Here is a 17,194-nt window from a genome sequence, read left to right as displayed (position 1 = left end):
CGCGAAGGCTAAGAAGATGGGTATGCCACTCTGGTGTTGCCACCTCACTTTCGTCCGAGGTGGGGGCCAGTGGCCCAGCTGGAGCCGCAGTCGACGAGACCGCGGTCGAGATGGCCAAGAGCAAGGGGAGGGGCGAAGTACTTCATAGCTCCGAAAATACCTTTTTAGTTTTATACCTGAGCAGTAGTGATACCTCTTAAAACGTATCGGAATCAAAGGTTCCCTATTCTGGGGGACTACTGTAGTACGTAGTAGGAAATAACTGAGTCTTTGCGCTGATGATTCGTCATTGCGTACATTCTATTCCATTTGGGTAATTGTTCAGTTTTCAATCAGTTGCTTATGGATATTATATAAACTCGAGGCCATACAGTACCTGGGTCAATCACACATTCTTTCCAAATCAACGACAAACTGGTTTGGTGACCTACTACTGTACCGGTATCGTGGGTTGCTGCTAACGTTACAAATGTACTACGCCGTGTCTTTTTATAATGTACATTGGACGAAATTTGACCTATCACGGCGACCTATGTGCCAAATCGCGAAATTCGATTGGCTGCCGAAAGCTGGCGTTCGCTCTGATCCTGCTGTTATTTTAATAAAGCGATTCGTTCATAAATGACAGAATAACAACCACTGAAAATAGTCGCACCCACCTTGATCTGATAAGCAGAAGTTTCCGCCAATTAAATGGACGTAGCGTGCCATACTCAGCGTTTGATTGGTAGATATCCACCAATTACATCGATGCATTTGGACGAAACACCTGGTTATGCTTTGATTGGCTGAAAATATTTTTTACGTGGCTCTCATTGGCCAAACCAAATGTACATTATATTAAACCACACCCATATGTGACAAATGTACACTAAATAAAGACACGGACTGGTTTAGTCGTTCGCTCAGATGTTCACATACACACTGGGTATGCTTACGTCGCGCTGGACAATTCCCTCATTAACATGTAAACCGTTCCACTGTTGATTTTCTCAGAAAATATTACAATATGCGTGTTTATATGAAATTTTGTACGCACGACCCACCTCACCTCTTATGAAGTGCATCTCAGTCGTTAGCGATGCAGTTAGCCCCGGGAATTTACTGTTAGCATCGTATGTACTCACCAGGGGTAGGTCGGAGTACGGGCGAAAAGGTGTATCCGGATGGGATACTGTAATTCCCTCATTGACAGTCCGCGACAACAGTGGAGCTGTTTTAATGAGAGGTTATTTGAAATGATAGTGCTAATGCAAGGAAAAACCCAGATATCCCAGGGATAAACAATGGTTCTCAGTAGTACTTCGAAGTAAGCTATTGGGATTTACGTGGAGTAATGCTGTGCATCGTTGGAATTCTTCTAATTAGGCACGTTTTACTCCTATTTAGTCATAAATTGTTTGTTTAATGTAAGAATAGCCAATCATAATCCTTCCAAGTTTGGATTGGTAGGTGTAGGGTGTGTTAGGCCGCAGATAGGCACGAACAAACATAACGTTACACCAATAAGCAAAGTGGTCACTACCCATCATGCTGGAGATGAAGCGAGCGTCCAGCGTATCCGCGGCGACGCCGAACGTAGTTGCGTTCACGACGCATGACTCAACTATGTCCAAGGACTCAAAGAAGCTCGACATATACGATGATACGGAGCTGGCGATCGTCCAAGACGACATCCCGACGCTTTCCGGCGAGCAAACCCAAGACGCAAACGGCATTCCGTTGTGCGAGTGGCGAACCGGCCTCTTCGACGGGTCCTCGACGAACTTGACCCTGGGCCTACTCTCCGTCTTCGTCCCCTGTATCCCCGTTAGCCACATCGCGCATCGAATCGGGCTTGGCCAGTTTGTGACAGTCCTCTTCGTAGCTGGCTTCTTCTACGTCGCCAGCTTCAGCCTGAGTTTCCTACAGCGTCCTGCCGTGAATGCCATCGCCACCGCGTGCTCCGTTGTCTTCATCGGACTTTTATCCGTCCTCCGTTACCGCGTGCGGCACTTGTTTGGCATTTCCGGTTCGTTGTTCACGGATGCATGCACCATCACCTGGTGCGGCTGCTGTGCCATCGCTCAAATGTCCACACATGTTCAAGCCATGACCCCTGGCAGCTGCTGCTCCCTCGTTCCTCGCGACGTACTGCCAGGGTACAAGTAAATATTCCGGTGCACTTCATCAGCCGAATTCCTCCAATTATCATCGCAAGTAGAAAGCCAAAATATTATGCTATAAATACGAAGATATTTTGATCCGTGAGAACAAATTTGTACTCCGCCGTACGTTTTGGTTGGTCCTTACTGTTAACTATTGTCATCTGCCAGATGAGGGGGAGGGAAAATAGCTGCATCGGTTTCTTAGCTCAAAAGGGTCCGTCCCTTTCCTGAGGAATCCGGATAACAACGGTTGCGTACGAAGATGAGGACCGAACTTCGAAGAAGCTCGGTCGAAGCACGAGGTACTACGTGTTGAGCGAAGTAAAAACCGAAGATTACACACCGCCCCTGGTCGAGCAGGTGTGCGTTATTGTACAGTAAACCTCTTACGCTTTGGGCGCTGTCTTCTTATCGAAGTGATAATACTATTGTCCTTTTCACCTAACTTGGACAGGGTAGATTATTGGAGAAATCGACTGAAGCACAATTTAATACCGTGAAATGTATACTGTACAAAAATTACATATAAAATGTTTGTCTGGGACAAGATATGGGCCATATCTTTGAGCCAAACTTCGCTGAAGTACCATTGGTTGGATTGAAACAATTTCATTGGCGACCGATCTTCTTCGAAGTTCGGTCCTCGTCTTCCTACGCAGCCCTTGATATCCGGATTCCCCAGGGGAGGGACGGATAAATCCTTAATGTACATTTGGTGAGTCACGAAACAGTATTTTTAGCCAATCAAAGCAAAATCAGCTGCTTCATCGAAATGCATCGATGTAATTGGTGGATATATACCAATCAAACGCCGTATACGGCACACTACATCCATTTCATTGGTGGAAACTTCTGCTGATCAGGTCAACGTTGGGTGCGACTATTTTTAGTGGTTGTTATTCTGCTTTTTATAAACGAATTGCTTCATTAAAATATCACGAGGTCGATGACAGCCAATCGAAATTCGTAACTTGGCCCTGGGGTTGCTCAAATGTACACTACTATTAATAGTATAATAAAGCACAGAGTAGTACATACTAGTAGTACTAGTACATTGGATAGGGACCGGCGTTGGAGATGCTATTTTATTTCTGAAGCACTACACCATAACACCCGATCAAGTTGGCTTTTTTTCCAATCAATATATTGACAAAAAATATAAACAGTTCGAAACAAATTGTTGACGACATCAAGTGGAGAATGGTCCACGTTACCAACATGTATGGGACGTTGCATACAGTACATCATTCTACTGTCGTTGCATACTAGTGTACTAGTACTGCTAGTAGTACGTTCATGGCGAACTTGCCAATGTCCTTTGCCGATACATCGCAGAAACAAGCATGGCGAATGTCGCCATCAGGATGCATGTGGTCATCAACATTCTCGACCTAGCATAATACTTCGAAGTACTATTAATATTAATATATAGTATGCCTGTAAAAATAACTTCAACACTGTTTTCCAGGGGCCCCCTACCCTTATTATACTTATTTCAAGTCAAGCTTGAAAATTAGGGTACCCCGTTGAATTCAAAGTGTATCTTGACACGCAGCCAATCGGACGAGGTCATTTTATGCGACTTCCACAGCAGATCCAACGCACGACAGCAAACGATTACCATGGGCAATGCGTTGATCGGATGCTGCACGAGCCCTGATGACCATGCTGGTGCGTCCGCCATCCTGTCAAAGACCCCATGAGATGACTGTCTCTTGATAGACGACGGCATGACCGGCCACAAGTCGCCGTTGCTGCAACGCATGCACTCGTTCGACGACGAACATGACTCGTGCTCTGGTTCGACTGCATCGTTGTCGTCCAGGTAATAAACGTCCAAGTCAATGACATGTTGCATGCTCACAATTCCCTCCCTTGATTCAAGTAGCGCCAAATCGTCCATCCTCAGTCCTCGTCCCGCCTACGAAACCACCGGTAGCCGGCTGCTTCGTGACTTTTACCAGCATGTCGTGGACACGGACCACAGGTGTACTTACTTCTCCATTTTGACGACATCTACCCTTGCGATGGTCATTTCACATGATGTTCTGCAGCGATTCGGATGGCGAAGAAGATTCGTTCCATGGCGAGACGGTTCTCCCTGCAACAGCACCTTCCCCTCAACCTCGTCGACGCAGCTTGCTCCTCCAGCACACACAGACGATGCGGCATCTCAGCAGCGCATCGGTGGATCCATTGAACATGTATAGCTCCCTCGGCCTCTTGCATACCGTACGTCCGTCATCCACTCTTGATCGTCCATCCTGTTGAAGTGCTAATATCAGCGCACGTCATGGGACTCCTAGAACGACCCGCTATTGTTGAGCACGGACGATCGAGTGCTTCGGGCCAAGTCTGTCGACTCGCTGTTCCTCCCGCACCAAATAATCCACCACACCACCGGCAAACTCGCACCCCATCACCGCGTACATTACATTCCGTTTGCATACCGTGAAGATGCGTTTTGATTCACTAACTGTCCGTACGTACATATGTACGTAGGATGGCCATACATACAAGCCATTTTGGGCCGATTCCATCAAGCCATCACCCGCCGGTCCCTCGACCGACGTGAATCCTTCCACGACAGCCTCATCATCCACCACGTCCATGGCGCCATTGCCAGCCAGCTAACTCCATTTCTCACCGCCATATATACTGCCATATTGGGATGGAATACAATTTTTTATTTTTATTACATCGCATGGGTGGTTTATTATATTATGTGTCGTGGCATATTATTCTACTCGGTTCAAATGTCTCCACACTACGAAGCGTCCGTTACTGCGTGGGCTTGACCCACGTACTGACCCCTCGCTTGGCGTGGGAGTAGTAAAATTTGCCCCGAATGCTTCGGCTTTCTCGCTTGACCCATCCCGGCGGCAGCTTCTCTTCCTTGGGCATGTCGGCCATTTGTTTGGCGCGCTTTTCCATTTCTTCGGGGTGAAAATGGCAAATTTCCCTATGATTTTTATATTGTGTATAAATGGCCGATAAAAAAGCCTCGAAAACTCTCGCCGCGACATTTGATTGGTCAATATTATATATAGAGAGCCAATCAGCGACGATCCATTTTCGATGGACCAATCCGAGCAACTCGTGCTCGTCATAATAACAATATATTGTCAAGTCGATTTGCTCAATCGAATGACCAGAATAACCAAATCGGCAGACAATCGATCGGTCAACCAATCAAAACCCAGATCACGAATCTAGGAGCCAATCAAATTATCCACTACTCTTCGACCAGTTCAACCTTGAAGTAGTGTGTGACTTAAATTAGTGTGAGACTGGACGAATTTTACATATAAAGGTCACTACAACAAAGAATCGGACGATAGATTTGGGTGCGAATCAGCCCAAAAGTCAACCAAATTTTGGGTAAATGGACAATAACACCAACTGAATCATACCAAACCACCACCACCACAATCATGTCGAATATGGCGTAACCACGAGTTCGTTGATCACTCATTCCATCAAATATAATGGTTCTATATACGAGAGATAAGTTTTCAAACACACGCACCGAAACATGAGCTCCTTGAGGTCGTTTTCGCCCAAATCTTCAAAGTCAAAGCTGTGAAATCGTTCCACTTGGCTGTCGTCGGTGGATTCGACGTAGTACGACGCCAAGTACGGATGCCGCAGGGCTTCTTGAACGCTCATGCGCTTGGACGAGTCAAACACGAGAAGTTTCCACAGCAAATCCAGTCCCTACGGTGAGCGAGAATGAGCTGACAGATACGGAATTTATCGAAAAAAGAAAGAAACATGAGGCAAAGCACAACAATTTTTGTTATTGTCGATTGGATACAAATTTGGGGAGCGGGTGCAATCGAATCGCGCCAACCAAACCGATCCACAATCGATCTGATTGGTTGTTGAATTTCATTGAGAAAGTTTTGATTGGCTAATAATTTTGAGCTCATCTGACGTAGCCAATCAAATCGATTTAAATTCCAGCGAGAAACCACAACACAATGAAATTTCACTCGAAAGCACAATAAATGATTCTTTCTTTTTTACTCCTCGGTAAATTTGTTGTTTTTTCACCTGCATTATGACATATAGAACGCGAATTTAATTATAATAGAATTCAATACAAGGGTACGAAAAACCGAATTTAGCATTGCCCCATACAAAACCGAAAACGAGCCAACTCGCAGCAAAACGGTTTGAAATGATTTGGGAATTACTCCTACGTATGTGTCGTTGATATGCACTTTAGAACACACAACCCAAATATGTTTACTATACAATTCAATATTGTCGATTTAATCAAATTTCCCAATTTTCCTTGGTTCGTGCACAGTCAAGCGAGCACAAATAGAGCCGAGACATCTGATTGGTCAATATCCACTTAACCCTTTCCAGTAGAAAATCGAAAAGAGATTGTAGCCAATCAGCGATAAGTAAGTTCGGATTGTCCAATGGGAGAGATTGGTGCCCGGATCGACAACTACGATGGTCGTGCGATCCAACATTCAATCACGACAACATGGATGCGAATTCAACCCAAATATGTATATATATAATATATATATATATATCGGGTGTGTATATATATATATATATACCCGATATGAAATACCAAATGGACACCACGACGTCGCACGATACGTAGACAATACATACATCCATCAGTAAATGACCGAACGATATTGGTATTATTGTCAAGTCGATATATTCGAAATTGGAGTGTTTGGGTTCTCAATCGTATGAGCAGAATAACCAAATCGGCAGACAATCGAAAATCGACCAATCAAAACCCAGAACTCGTATCAAGTGGCCAATCAAATTATCCAACACCAAATTCATGTGTGACTGAAAAATTAGTGTGATACCGGACGATCTTACAAAAGTCAGGACAAAGGTTATCGATATAGTTGGCCAAGAATCCAAAGTCAACCAAATGTTAGGGGTAAAAGAAAGACAATAGTTATTACCTCGGGGTTGGCGTTGGGAAAGAGCATGGTGGTGTCGATGCCTTGGCGGGTTGGCGTCCGACTAAGCAGCTGGCGGCCCTTGAACTTTTGCGCTTGGGGGTTTTCCTTGAATGAGACTTCTTCCGGCACGCCCAGGACGTTCATGATGAGCTGGAGTTGATGGACATAACTCCGCCCAGGGAACAGCGGCTTGCGGCCCAGCATCTCGGCCATGATGCAACCCGCAGCCCACACGTCGACGCCTTCGTCGTAGGCGCTGCCGAGCAGCAGCTCTGGGGCGCGGTACCACCTTGTGACAACATATTCGGTCATGCCGAGGTCGTCGATGTCCTTGGGGCGAGCCAGCCCCATGTCGCAGATCTTGAGCTGGCAGTCCGAGTTGATAAGGAGGTTGCTGGGCTTGAGATCGCGATGAAGCACGCCGCACGCGTGCATGTGATGGAGTCCGCTGAGCATTTGAAACACAAAGTACCGAATGTGGTCGTCGCTCAGCACTTCCTTAGAGTAAATGATCCGATGCAAATCCATTTCTAACAAGTCCACAGTCATATACACGTCGCGGAAGTCCTGGTACGACGGCGGTGGGATCAAATCCATGAGCGAGAGGATGTTGGCATGGCAGAGGTGCCGCATAAGGCGCACTTCGCGGAGGATCTGCTTGAGTTGATGGGGGTGCCAGATGCAGTCGATGACCTTCTTGATGGCAACGCTGCCGCCCGTGTCTTGGTTGGTCGCGGCGATGACAATCCCATACGCGCCCCGCCCACACACTTTGATCAGGTGGTAGTGCTGGGGGATCACAAATGGCGCGCCGCATACTGTATAAACGTGCATGGTTGCGTCGTCATCGCATAGTTTCGGCTGGAGCGGGTCTGTGGTATTGGCATTATTGCCGGCGGGCGACTTGACCAGCGCGTCCAAGCTGCTAGACGAATCAGCTGCTGTGGCGTCGTCCGTGTTGAGGTTCATCTGTGACCACCCAGGGCGATTCAAGCTCGGCATGTCATCTTTCTTGGCGCTGCTACTGCTGCTACTCTTCCACTGCATGAGCTGGGCCACAGCCAAAGGCGTCGTGGCCACTTGTTTGTCCGGATGGGGAGTTAACGTGCACGAAATGCACAGCTGGACGCGGCCGCAAAACTCGCCGCGGGTCGTGCTCACAGTCACCCATTGCGTATTTGTATTGGATGGATTGGTAGGATTCGACGTTTGCTCTGTCGCAGATGATGTTTGACGAGGCGTCGTTGCGGCGGCTTGCTCCATGATAAACTTGGCCACGTTGACAAACGCAGAGCCTACTTTTACAGGCGGTTTCGACGGGCTCATGTCGACGACATCCACGAGCAGCCGAATGCTGCCTTGCACTGTCTCAAACGGCAACGTGAGCACGGCGTTCCACACGGGCGCCGACAGGTCCCCGCCGCCGCCGCTACTCTGCGCTTTGTTGCGCGCGGCATCCGTCATGCACGGATATGGCTTGGCGATCGATGGCGGCATCTGCAAAGGTGTGTGGGCTGCGTCTGGTTGTTGTGGCCTGGACATTGGGGCAGAAACTGACCGTAGGAGTAAACTCGTACTCAACTTGCGCGTTAATGTGGACGGTAGCAAGTAGGACGACGCGGTGGACGACAGGGATGACACGGATAATGATGGCGCCGTGGTGGCACAAGACACGGGCGCCGCGGCCACGCCAAGATGCGACGTGTGGTCACCCAGCGCTAGACTGAGCACCACGCGGGGGTCGTGCAAGGTACTGGAGCTCTTTTTGGTAGAAATGCTATGGCTACTGACAGTCGAAGTGGACGACGAGAGCAGTTTGAGCCCCGAACCCTGCAATACGCGGACCGTGAGGGTGCCCGAGAGGGGCGTTTGCACCTCGTGAAAGTCTTGGGGAAGGGTGAGGGTGGTGGCGGCGCCGGGTACTTTGTACACGGCGGACGCGGCCACGACGTCGCCGTTGATTTCAAACTTGATGAGGCGGCCGTCTTTGGCAAAGTTGAACTTGTGCACCCAGTTCTGGACAAACTTGCGCCGATCGCGAACGTTTTCGAGCTCCTCCTTGCCAGACGCCACGGCCACCATGTCCTCCATCGCGATGCCTTCGATCTTAAAGTTACTCCAGTTGGTATGCAATGCAAACGTGTGCAGAAACGTCACAAATCCACTCGCGCCACGAAAAGACCCGCAAAATGGCACGGACGGCGGGTAATTCGACGACACCAACATATCTCGATCGAGCAGCCGAAAGAAACGAGAAAATACCTACCACATCAAGGGGTTGTCTGTGATACGGGCAGGTACGATCATGTGTGACACGGTACGTACTTGCTCGGACGGAGGCGGCAGCGTCACCGCCATGTCCCCCGACGTGCGCCAGTTGCCACTGTGCGCCGTGTACAGGACAATCAACATGGCATAAAACTCTTCGATTTCCAGCGGAAACACTGGCAGATCGGGCAGGGACGCCATCGCTTCCTGCGCGAGCCGCATCCATATGACGCGCTCGATGGCCGTGGGCGCGGTGAGCTGCAGCGTTTTGCCGTCGTGGCAGCTAAAGACAAACCCGTTCGTTCGACCGGGTGCCTCCTTGACGCCCTGTATCACATACGACGGCGGCGGCGGGCGGCCTTCCACTGGCGATTGCTGTAACGTCGCCATGAACGCTTCCTTTGATGCAAAGCCTACAGGATGTATATATATATATATATATACATCGAGTTTGGGTGAATACAAGATTTTCACAGGAGGATGACCATATATATGCAAGGCATGGATGGCGATATATAGAGAACGATGGGAGGGAAATATGTATATATATATGTGATAGATATCATACATACGTTTGAGGGTCGTGCCGACCATGACGTAGTAGTGCTTTTCCCATCGCCGCAGCCACTCGGACCGCTTGCTGAGCACGCCTTCCCACTCGACAAGCTCCGGCGCCAGTGCATGCAACCCTCGATTGTCATCTTTATCGTCTTCGTTGGATTCGCCCATGGCGAGGGCATCTTGTGCGTCAATGAGCATCGTCTGCACGTCGGCGCTACCGTCGGCAGAGGTGATAGACACGCGGCCTTCGTCTGACACACACACAGTTTGCTGGTACAGCTTGGCTTCCTTCCCGCCTCGAACTAGCCTGGCATCGCTCAGGATCTCCGCCGCTGTGTCGGACAGTTTTCCGAAGTCCACACGATCGCTGGATTGAGGTGACGCGCCTAACGACAGCCGGCCATCCGACGACGTCATGCCGTTCAAACTGGCACGGAATGCTTCATCCAGTCCAAGATCGTCTGCCAGAGACCTCCTCCATGCTCGCTCCCGCTCTCCACTCGTGTAGCAGTCGCTCTGTGTTCTAAAGCGAGGCGTCCTGGATGTCTTCGTCGTCGCCATGACTGTGTCGATGATGAAGGGCGAAACAGTTGCACCACGCGTAACGCAGGCAATATTTTTTTGATACAACATTTTATTATACTATTAACTGCAAAAATGAACGTATTTGAGCCAATTTTTAGGAAATATTCAAAATCTGGCATACTATTAAATTGAATTGACTGTGAATGCACCAATGCACGCACCGATGGTCCTTGGCAGGGTAATGTAGATAATGATTAAAGGGTGTCCATCGGGCGTGGGTCTACGACGACGAAGCGCTGGAGACATGGACAAGAAGCTGCTCGTGCAGCGTCAGAATGGTGGCGCGCAGAGTCTCGCAGTGCTTGTTAAGCGCCTTGCGCTGGTCGCGCACACAGTCCTTTCCCGACTTGAGTTGGGCGGTGATGACGCCGTCGATGCCGCTGTACTGGAGCTTGTCCAACGAGCCGACCATCTGCGCCAGCGAGTTCTTGGATTCGATCAGTTGGGCCCGCGGAATAGTCGGCGAGGCGTTGTGCACGGTCACTTGCCACTCGACTTCCTTCACCTTTCGTTCCAGTCGGTTCACGAGCGACTGGAGTTCCGTCAACTGGTCCAAGGCCGACTCGCTCGCATTGCTGTAGATGCGCTGACGCGGAGGGAACACGTCCTTGAACATGGAGTCGGTGGCGGCGGCGATAGTTTGTGACACCCCTCTGTATAATATTGGCGACCAAGTGGCGTGGTATCCGGAATGCAACCTCATCCGGATACTTCACCAAATATAGCGTTCGGCAATGTAGACAGTTGGAACGTGTGCCATCATTATACCATCCTGCAGTGCGAACACATGAGTGGTTATGCAAGCCAATACTCTACTGCGAGCATCTACCATAACGTTACTAGGTAGTTCTAGTCCTTCGCACAGTATTCTATGACAAGGGAATCGTTCTTTGCTCCTACAGGTATGGGCCGTACGTTTACAAGGGTTGTCATTCAGATTGGCCCCTCCTACAACACTCATCCACTAGCATGTGTCAGGCAATGTTAAGTCTTGGCCGCGATCGCCACTTGGTACTGCGCGAACCATGCATCTGGCGCCAGCGTCGGCGGCTTTTTCCCGCCGGTAGGACAGATGGACATGGCCTGCCGCAGCTTTTGCTCGATCAAGTGCACTGTTTTGGCATCGTTCGACAGCATCCGGACCTCGGCGAGGAACTGACTGGCGCCACCACTGCCCACTGCCTTCGCCTTTGCCGTCCACGTCACGTCGTCGTTGGCGATTTCCATCAACATCAAGTCGACCAGTCTCGCTGCCACGTCATCGCCTTCCTCGGCATGTCGCTAAGTACTCCATCAAACCACCAAACCCACATAAAACCATACAAAGATACAGGAAAGATATGGCCAGAACAATGAATAGTACCACGATTTGTTCAAGGTGATCAGGCGGGACAGTGGACAAATCGTTTTGAACGTTCGTAACGAACATCGACTTGGCGCCATCATTGGGCAGGGTTTCTTGGCCCAAATGGAGCTCTGGCCACCGCATGCTGTTGCCCACTAGCGCTTTGGCCAGTCGCACCAGCGCCACGCTCGCAATCTCGTCGCTTAACGAACGCACCTTGGACGTTTCAGAACTCGTAAGAAACGTCTTATATCACATTCAGTCGAGAGAAAAACCATGTCGCAGACAGACTGATATATATATATATAATTGTAACTACCTTGGACCCGAACGACGCTTTTTCGATCTGCGACGAGGGACACACGCCTTGAAGCACCTCTTGTACCCGTGGGAAAATGTCTTGTTCAATGTATTGCAATGTGAGGAGCATACTCACCACCTAGTTACGACACTAATTTAGTACGTCATCTGTAGTCAAGTGTAAATATTCTCATTTTGATAGCTCTAATTTTTATACTCGTATAGACATATATCCAAGCTGGAACAATTAAATGAGTACTTTATATTATTATATATATATATATATATACATCAAGTGTACCTGTGCATACTTAATTGACGTGGTGGTTTTTGGGTTGTCCACCACCGCCTTGATGTCTTGCATGTACTGGACAACCACGAGCTCGCTTTCGTACAAAATCGAGAGGTGGATCTCCGGGAGGCTACGGGTCGAATCAGAATTATCCGATATATATATATCGAGTGTCCGTCTTGGAAGAATCAGGTGTTTGGAATCAGACTCAGATATTTGACTAGGAATCCCATCATGCGTACAATATACACCATCCGCCATCGAAACAAACACACGCATGCATCCTCAAACAACAACGTGCTAATATATATATATATATATATATATATATGTACGTACTGCGACGACGCACACGACGGGTGCACGAGCTTGACCATGTCCCGCAGGTACTGCTGAACGTACCCTGCAAATACGCGCGCGCTCTTGACCATCGCCACGTCCTTGTGCTTGTCGTCGCTCCGAAGCGTCATCGTAACAAGTTCCCACCGCTCGCGCTTGACTTCGTCTTTGGTTTTCCACTATAAAAAAGAAAATATTAAAATATTACAGTCCAGCAACAACGCACAGCCACAATATATATATATATATATAAATACTTTGAAGTGCATACTCCGAGGTACGTAACAATAAACATACTTCACAGCCACAACATATATATATAAATACTTTGAAGTGCATACTCCGAGGTACGTAACAATACAAATACGTCGAGGATATATAATTACTGTTGAAAACAACAAAGTATAGAACATCAAAACATTTTTAAAGCTATATATATATATTCTAGCTGGGACGGGATATATCCTGCCAGTTAAGACAAATTCCACACCTTACAATGCACATATAATAAGTTCTAGTATCGTCAATCATCTTTCAACTACGTCGGCAGCGCCACATCATAATGCAAATCATCTTCGTCATTCTACCGATACACACTTGCCAAGTAGATAGATAGATCTATTGTAAAAATTGCAATCATCCCCGTACAGAATTGGCAAATACATAGATTTATCTATTTGTTTTGCTGGTGTACTTGTTGGTACCTTGATCGTTTTCACATATGACCGAATGTAGTGCTGCAGCGGGAGCTGAAAATGCGGCGCCAGGTACGTGGCGATGGGCAGCCCCGCGAGCTCGAGCTGACGCGCGCCGTAAAAGACTTTGCGAAGGCACGTTGCGATGGTTTTTGTGGCTGCTTTGAACTCGACCACGTCCTTTGTCACAGACGATGGCGAGATGGGGGACAAAATGGATGGTGGTGGTGGGCTGCACTCAAACACGTGCAAAGTCACTTGGGTCGCAAAATGACTCAGCTGGTCCGTCATCCACATCGTAAACGACACGAATGGACCACTCTTGTGTCCGTGAAACCTACAAATACCCACAAGTGTCATCCATCTACCCGAACGAAGAATGGAAAAATATATCGGCAACATATACTTCTAAACATGGCACTCGACATATATACATACATATATATATATAAATATATCGTACGCATACATGTACAGCCCGTCTACTACCCCATGCCCGCGGCGTGGTCGTTATTGACGGATGAATGTGTATATATAGCATATATTGTGCTTTCGAGTGAAATTTCATTGTGTTGTGGTTTCTCGTTGGAATTTAAATCGATTTGATTGGCTACTTCAGATGAGCTCAAAATTATTAACCAATCAAAACTTTCTCAATGAAATTCAACAACCAATCAGATCGATTGTGGATCGGTTTCGTCGGCGCGATTCGATTGCACCCCCTCCCCAAATCTGTATCAAATCGACAATATACCAGTGATATACACATCCACCAGTCATCCACATATATATATATATATATGATATAAATCCGGTGAACATCCCAGGCATCCAATCGACTATAAGTGTACTACACCAACATTACACAAGCTACCAATATCTTCGAGACCGAATCAAAACTCTCAAGTCAGTCGTCTTCGCTCTGGTTTCAACCAAGTGTATACATCATCATAAACCAATACTGCCACAACTCAGATACAATAGACTAATAGAGAAAGGGAATGAGAATATATCTTCGTACACGACGAGAAAGTCTTGGTAGCACATGAGCAGCGTCGTAAACACGGCGCGGGACAGCGCCAGCACATACGCCTCCACGTGTCCCGTGGCTGTGACGTGGTGCACCTGGCTCACCATGCGACGCGCGTACCCGTCCAGACACAAGGCGGTCGCGGGTACGACTTGGTCCAGCTCAAGCAGATGCAGCACATGTCGGTCTCGGTGCGCGCCGTCGACACCCGCCACATGCCGCACAAACCGATCGACTGCGGACGCCACCACCTCGGCCACGTCCTAGACGTGACATTTATATATATATATATTTCAAAGTATATATATATAAATATCCACAGGATGTGGTGTGTGTCTTGGCTTATCTAGAGACTGTAGTCACACCATGATGATATCAAGTAAAAAGCGTAGGCAAGATATTGTCGATTTGATATACAAATTTTTGGGGCGGGGGTGCAATCGAATAATCACGCCAACCAAACCGATCCACAATCGATCTGATTGGTTGTAGAATTTCATTGAGAAGGATTTGATTGGCTAATAATTTTGAGCTCATCTGAGGTAGCCAATCAAATCGATTTAAATTCCACCGAGAAACCACGCCACAATACAATAATGAAATTTCACTCGAAAGCACAATATATCGACTTCATCATATTTTAACGCTAGTTAGTGGCATAATTCCAAAAATATAGATATAAAAGAATATGACTGGGGATGGTTATATATTTCAACGTACAGGGTTGGCCTTGGCAGCCACGACAAGATGTACAAACGCGTCCAAGTCGTTTTCAAACAAGTGCATGTCCAAGCTATGCGCCAAGTCATCCCGTGCATCCTGGAGGCGTTGCTGCTCAATATTAATATTATTATTATGGGAAGCCGACAAGGCGGAGGTCGCAGCTGTGCAGGGCGAACGGCCTAGAACCATGTCACACATGGTGGTTATCTTTCAATCGAGGAGGACTTTGGATGGTACATGCATGGATGGATGTATCAGAGCGGCAATCACACGTCGACATATGGAAACGGAATGGTCACCCATTTACTCACACACAAAAATCATCTGTGACAGCGTACCAGGTACGTGAACCACCACTCCCCCCTCCCCAAGCGAATTGTGTGGACAAGCAGGCGATTCCAACGACGTTGCTGAGCAATGATTCGACGACACAATGGCAGGAATGCATGTGGGACGACTTTGCAGCAACTGAAGCGCGCGTTTGCAGTCGACGATCGCGGCGCGCATGAGACTGACGTGGTTTTCCATGTGCCGGATCTCCGTGGATGCGGCCAAGAAGGTCGTGTAGTTGGCGCAAATGTCCGCTTTGAGTTCGTGGATGATCACGTCCTAGGGCCATATGAATATTATCACAAGAAACAATATATATATATTGTCGATTTGATACAAATTTGGGGAGGGAGTGCAATCGAATAATCGCGCCGACGAAACCGATCCACAATCGATCTGATTGGTTGTTGAATTTCATTGAGAAAGTTTTGATTGGCTAATAGTTTTGAGCTCATCTGAGGTAGCCAATCAAATCGATTAAATTCCAACGAGACACCACGCCACAACACGAAATTTCACTCGAAAGCACAATATATAAATCATTGGCCGCTGGACCCTAAACCTCATATATACATACATTCATACACACGAGTGTTGTTGGTCGTCGCACGTTGTGGCGCAACAACGTCATACCTTTTGATCCAAGAGCACGTGGCAGTGGCTGTCGATTTTGTCGGGCGGATTGCGCTTGAGAAATGATTCTGCGTATGCTTTGGCGTCAAAGTCGGGGGAGCTCATGAGGTCGCTGAGTTTGGACCTGTCCGAGGCACTGAGTTTCTTGGCTAGTTTGTCTGGAAGGCGCAACGACGAGATCGTTGTAGTGTCCTTAAACGCAGTGGAAGGGCCGAGCAATAGCTGGGCAGACACTAAGGCCTCGCCCCACGCCAAGAGGTCAGTGTCACTCAAGTCAGGGAATTTCCTGCCCAGGGCTTGTAACACGTCGTGGGTCGTGAACGACGTCTTCTTCTTTTGAACGGCCATTTGCTGTTTGATGTAGTCGGCCACCTTGGCCAATTCCGCTCCTAACATGTCGAGAATGGGTAGGAAAACGTGGAGGATGAGACAATGCACACGCACGGGAGCGGGACTTGGGGTGGTGCGAGTGCGTGGCGGAGAGAGGAGCGACGTCTGCAACGTACGGCATCAACGCCCCGATCCATCCGTCGCGGTCGTCCTCGGTGGCCGCGCGTAGCTCGGTCTTCTTCTTGCCGACCGTCACGTTGAACGCAAACCCTTTGTTCGTGAACGACGTCGACGGAGCGCTATGGCTCGAGTCCCCAGAGGTCGCATTCGCCGCCTGAAGCTCTTCCACAGACACAATTTCCGTAGCAGATATCGCAAACGTCGGTGTCGTGGCGTCCATCGAATCAAAGTAGATCCACTGGGTCGTCGTCACGTAGAAGTACTTCTTCTTCCATCCCGTCCGTCCCTGAAGTTCATGGCGTTGTCACGAGGTTCTATGGCGCTAGATCTGCACGTACCTTCTTCTCCAGCGGTCCCCCATATACAGCGACCTGCGCCACTTCACGCGCCGACACCATCCTTCTTCTCGCAACCTTTTGATGCGGGCGGAAGTTTCCGAGATCTTGACTTTCTACGTTCAGCAACGGATTTGATTGGCGCAGCCCAC

The 17,194-nt window shown here is 48.3% G+C and overlaps 5 protein-coding genes across 14 annotated transcripts; 3 read left to right on the top strand and 2 right to left on the bottom strand.

The window, feature by feature from the left end:
• The first annotated feature begins 1,503 nt into the window (after positions 1-1,503).
• H257_08795 (hypothetical protein) lies at positions 1,504-2,253 on the top strand. Its single transcript, XM_009834844.1, has one exon. It carries the CDS (start codon positions 1,531-1,533, stop codon positions 2,149-2,151), a length of 621 nt encoding a protein of 206 aa, XP_009833146.1. The 5' UTR covers positions 1,504-1,530; the 3' UTR covers positions 2,152-2,253.
• Positions 2,254-3,736: 1,483 nt separating this feature from the next.
• On the top strand, positions 3,737-4,830 carry H257_08794. 2 transcript variants are annotated; one of them, XM_009834842.1, is made up of 6 exons: positions 3,737-3,818; positions 3,870-3,972; positions 4,036-4,134; positions 4,202-4,379; positions 4,454-4,573; positions 4,650-4,830. In XM_009834842.1, the coding sequence occupies exons 1-6, from the start codon at positions 3,770-3,772 to the stop codon at positions 4,779-4,781; spliced, it is 681 nt and encodes a 226-aa protein (XP_009833144.1). In that variant the 5' UTR covers positions 3,737-3,769; the 3' UTR covers positions 4,782-4,830. The 2 variants fall into 2 exon arrangements, with proteins under 2 accessions (XP_009833144.1, XP_009833145.1); XM_009834843.1 differs by having other exon boundaries at positions 4,454-4,830.
• Positions 4,831-4,844: 14 nt separating this feature from the next.
• Positions 4,845-10,535, bottom strand: H257_08793. 2 transcript variants are annotated; one of them, XM_009834840.1, is made up of 5 exons: positions 9,937-10,535; positions 9,422-9,777; positions 7,097-9,358; positions 5,677-5,864; positions 4,845-5,109 (listed from the first exon to the last, which is right to left on the bottom strand). In XM_009834840.1, the coding sequence occupies exons 1-5, from the start codon at positions 10,484-10,486 to the stop codon at positions 4,929-4,931; spliced, it is 3,537 nt and encodes a 1,178-aa protein (XP_009833142.1). In that variant the 5' UTR covers positions 10,487-10,535; the 3' UTR covers positions 4,845-4,928. The 2 variants fall into 2 exon arrangements, with proteins under 2 accessions (XP_009833142.1, XP_009833143.1); XM_009834841.1 differs by lacking the exon at positions 4,845-5,109 and having other exon boundaries at positions 5,519-5,864.
• A 41-nt stretch (positions 10,536-10,576) lies between these two features.
• H257_08792 (hypothetical protein) lies at positions 10,577-11,162 on the top strand. The gene has a single exon (XM_009834839.1). The coding sequence runs from the start codon at positions 10,701-10,703 to the stop codon at positions 11,154-11,156; it is 456 nt and encodes a 151-aa protein (XP_009833141.1). The 5' UTR covers positions 10,577-10,700; the 3' UTR covers positions 11,157-11,162.
• Positions 11,163-11,287: 125 nt separating this feature from the next.
• H257_08791 (hypothetical protein) lies at positions 11,288-17,156 on the bottom strand. Of its 8 annotated transcripts, XM_009834837.1 has the most exons (13): positions 17,046-17,156; positions 16,642-16,993; positions 16,198-16,586; positions 15,573-15,843; positions 15,232-15,413; positions 14,503-14,774; positions 13,491-13,818; positions 12,787-12,965; positions 12,457-12,577; positions 12,292-12,294; positions 12,175-12,233; positions 11,874-12,071; positions 11,288-11,791 (listed from the first exon to the last, which is right to left on the bottom strand). In XM_009834837.1, exons 1-12 carry the CDS (start codon positions 17,103-17,105, stop codon positions 12,059-12,061), a joined length of 2,229 nt encoding a protein of 742 aa, XP_009833139.1. In that variant the 5' UTR covers positions 17,106-17,156; the 3' UTR covers positions 11,288-11,791; positions 11,874-12,058. The 8 variants fall into 8 exon arrangements, with proteins under 8 accessions (XP_009833139.1, XP_009833137.1, XP_009833133.1 ...); XM_009834835.1 differs by having other exon boundaries at positions 12,175-12,306; XM_009834831.1 differs by having other exon boundaries at positions 12,175-12,294.
• Positions 17,157-17,194: the final 38 nt, after the last annotated feature.

Source organism: Aphanomyces astaci (assembly GCF_000520075.1).
Source record: "Aphanomyces astaci strain APO3 unplaced genomic scaffold supercont1.20, whole genome shotgun sequence".
In the NCBI taxonomy this organism is placed as follows: domain Eukaryota; phylum Oomycota; class Saprolegniomycetes; order Saprolegniales; family Verrucalvaceae; genus Aphanomyces; species Aphanomyces astaci.
The sequence above is the reverse complement of the archived record's forward strand: the minus strand, read 5'-3'. Positions and strand labels throughout refer to the sequence as shown.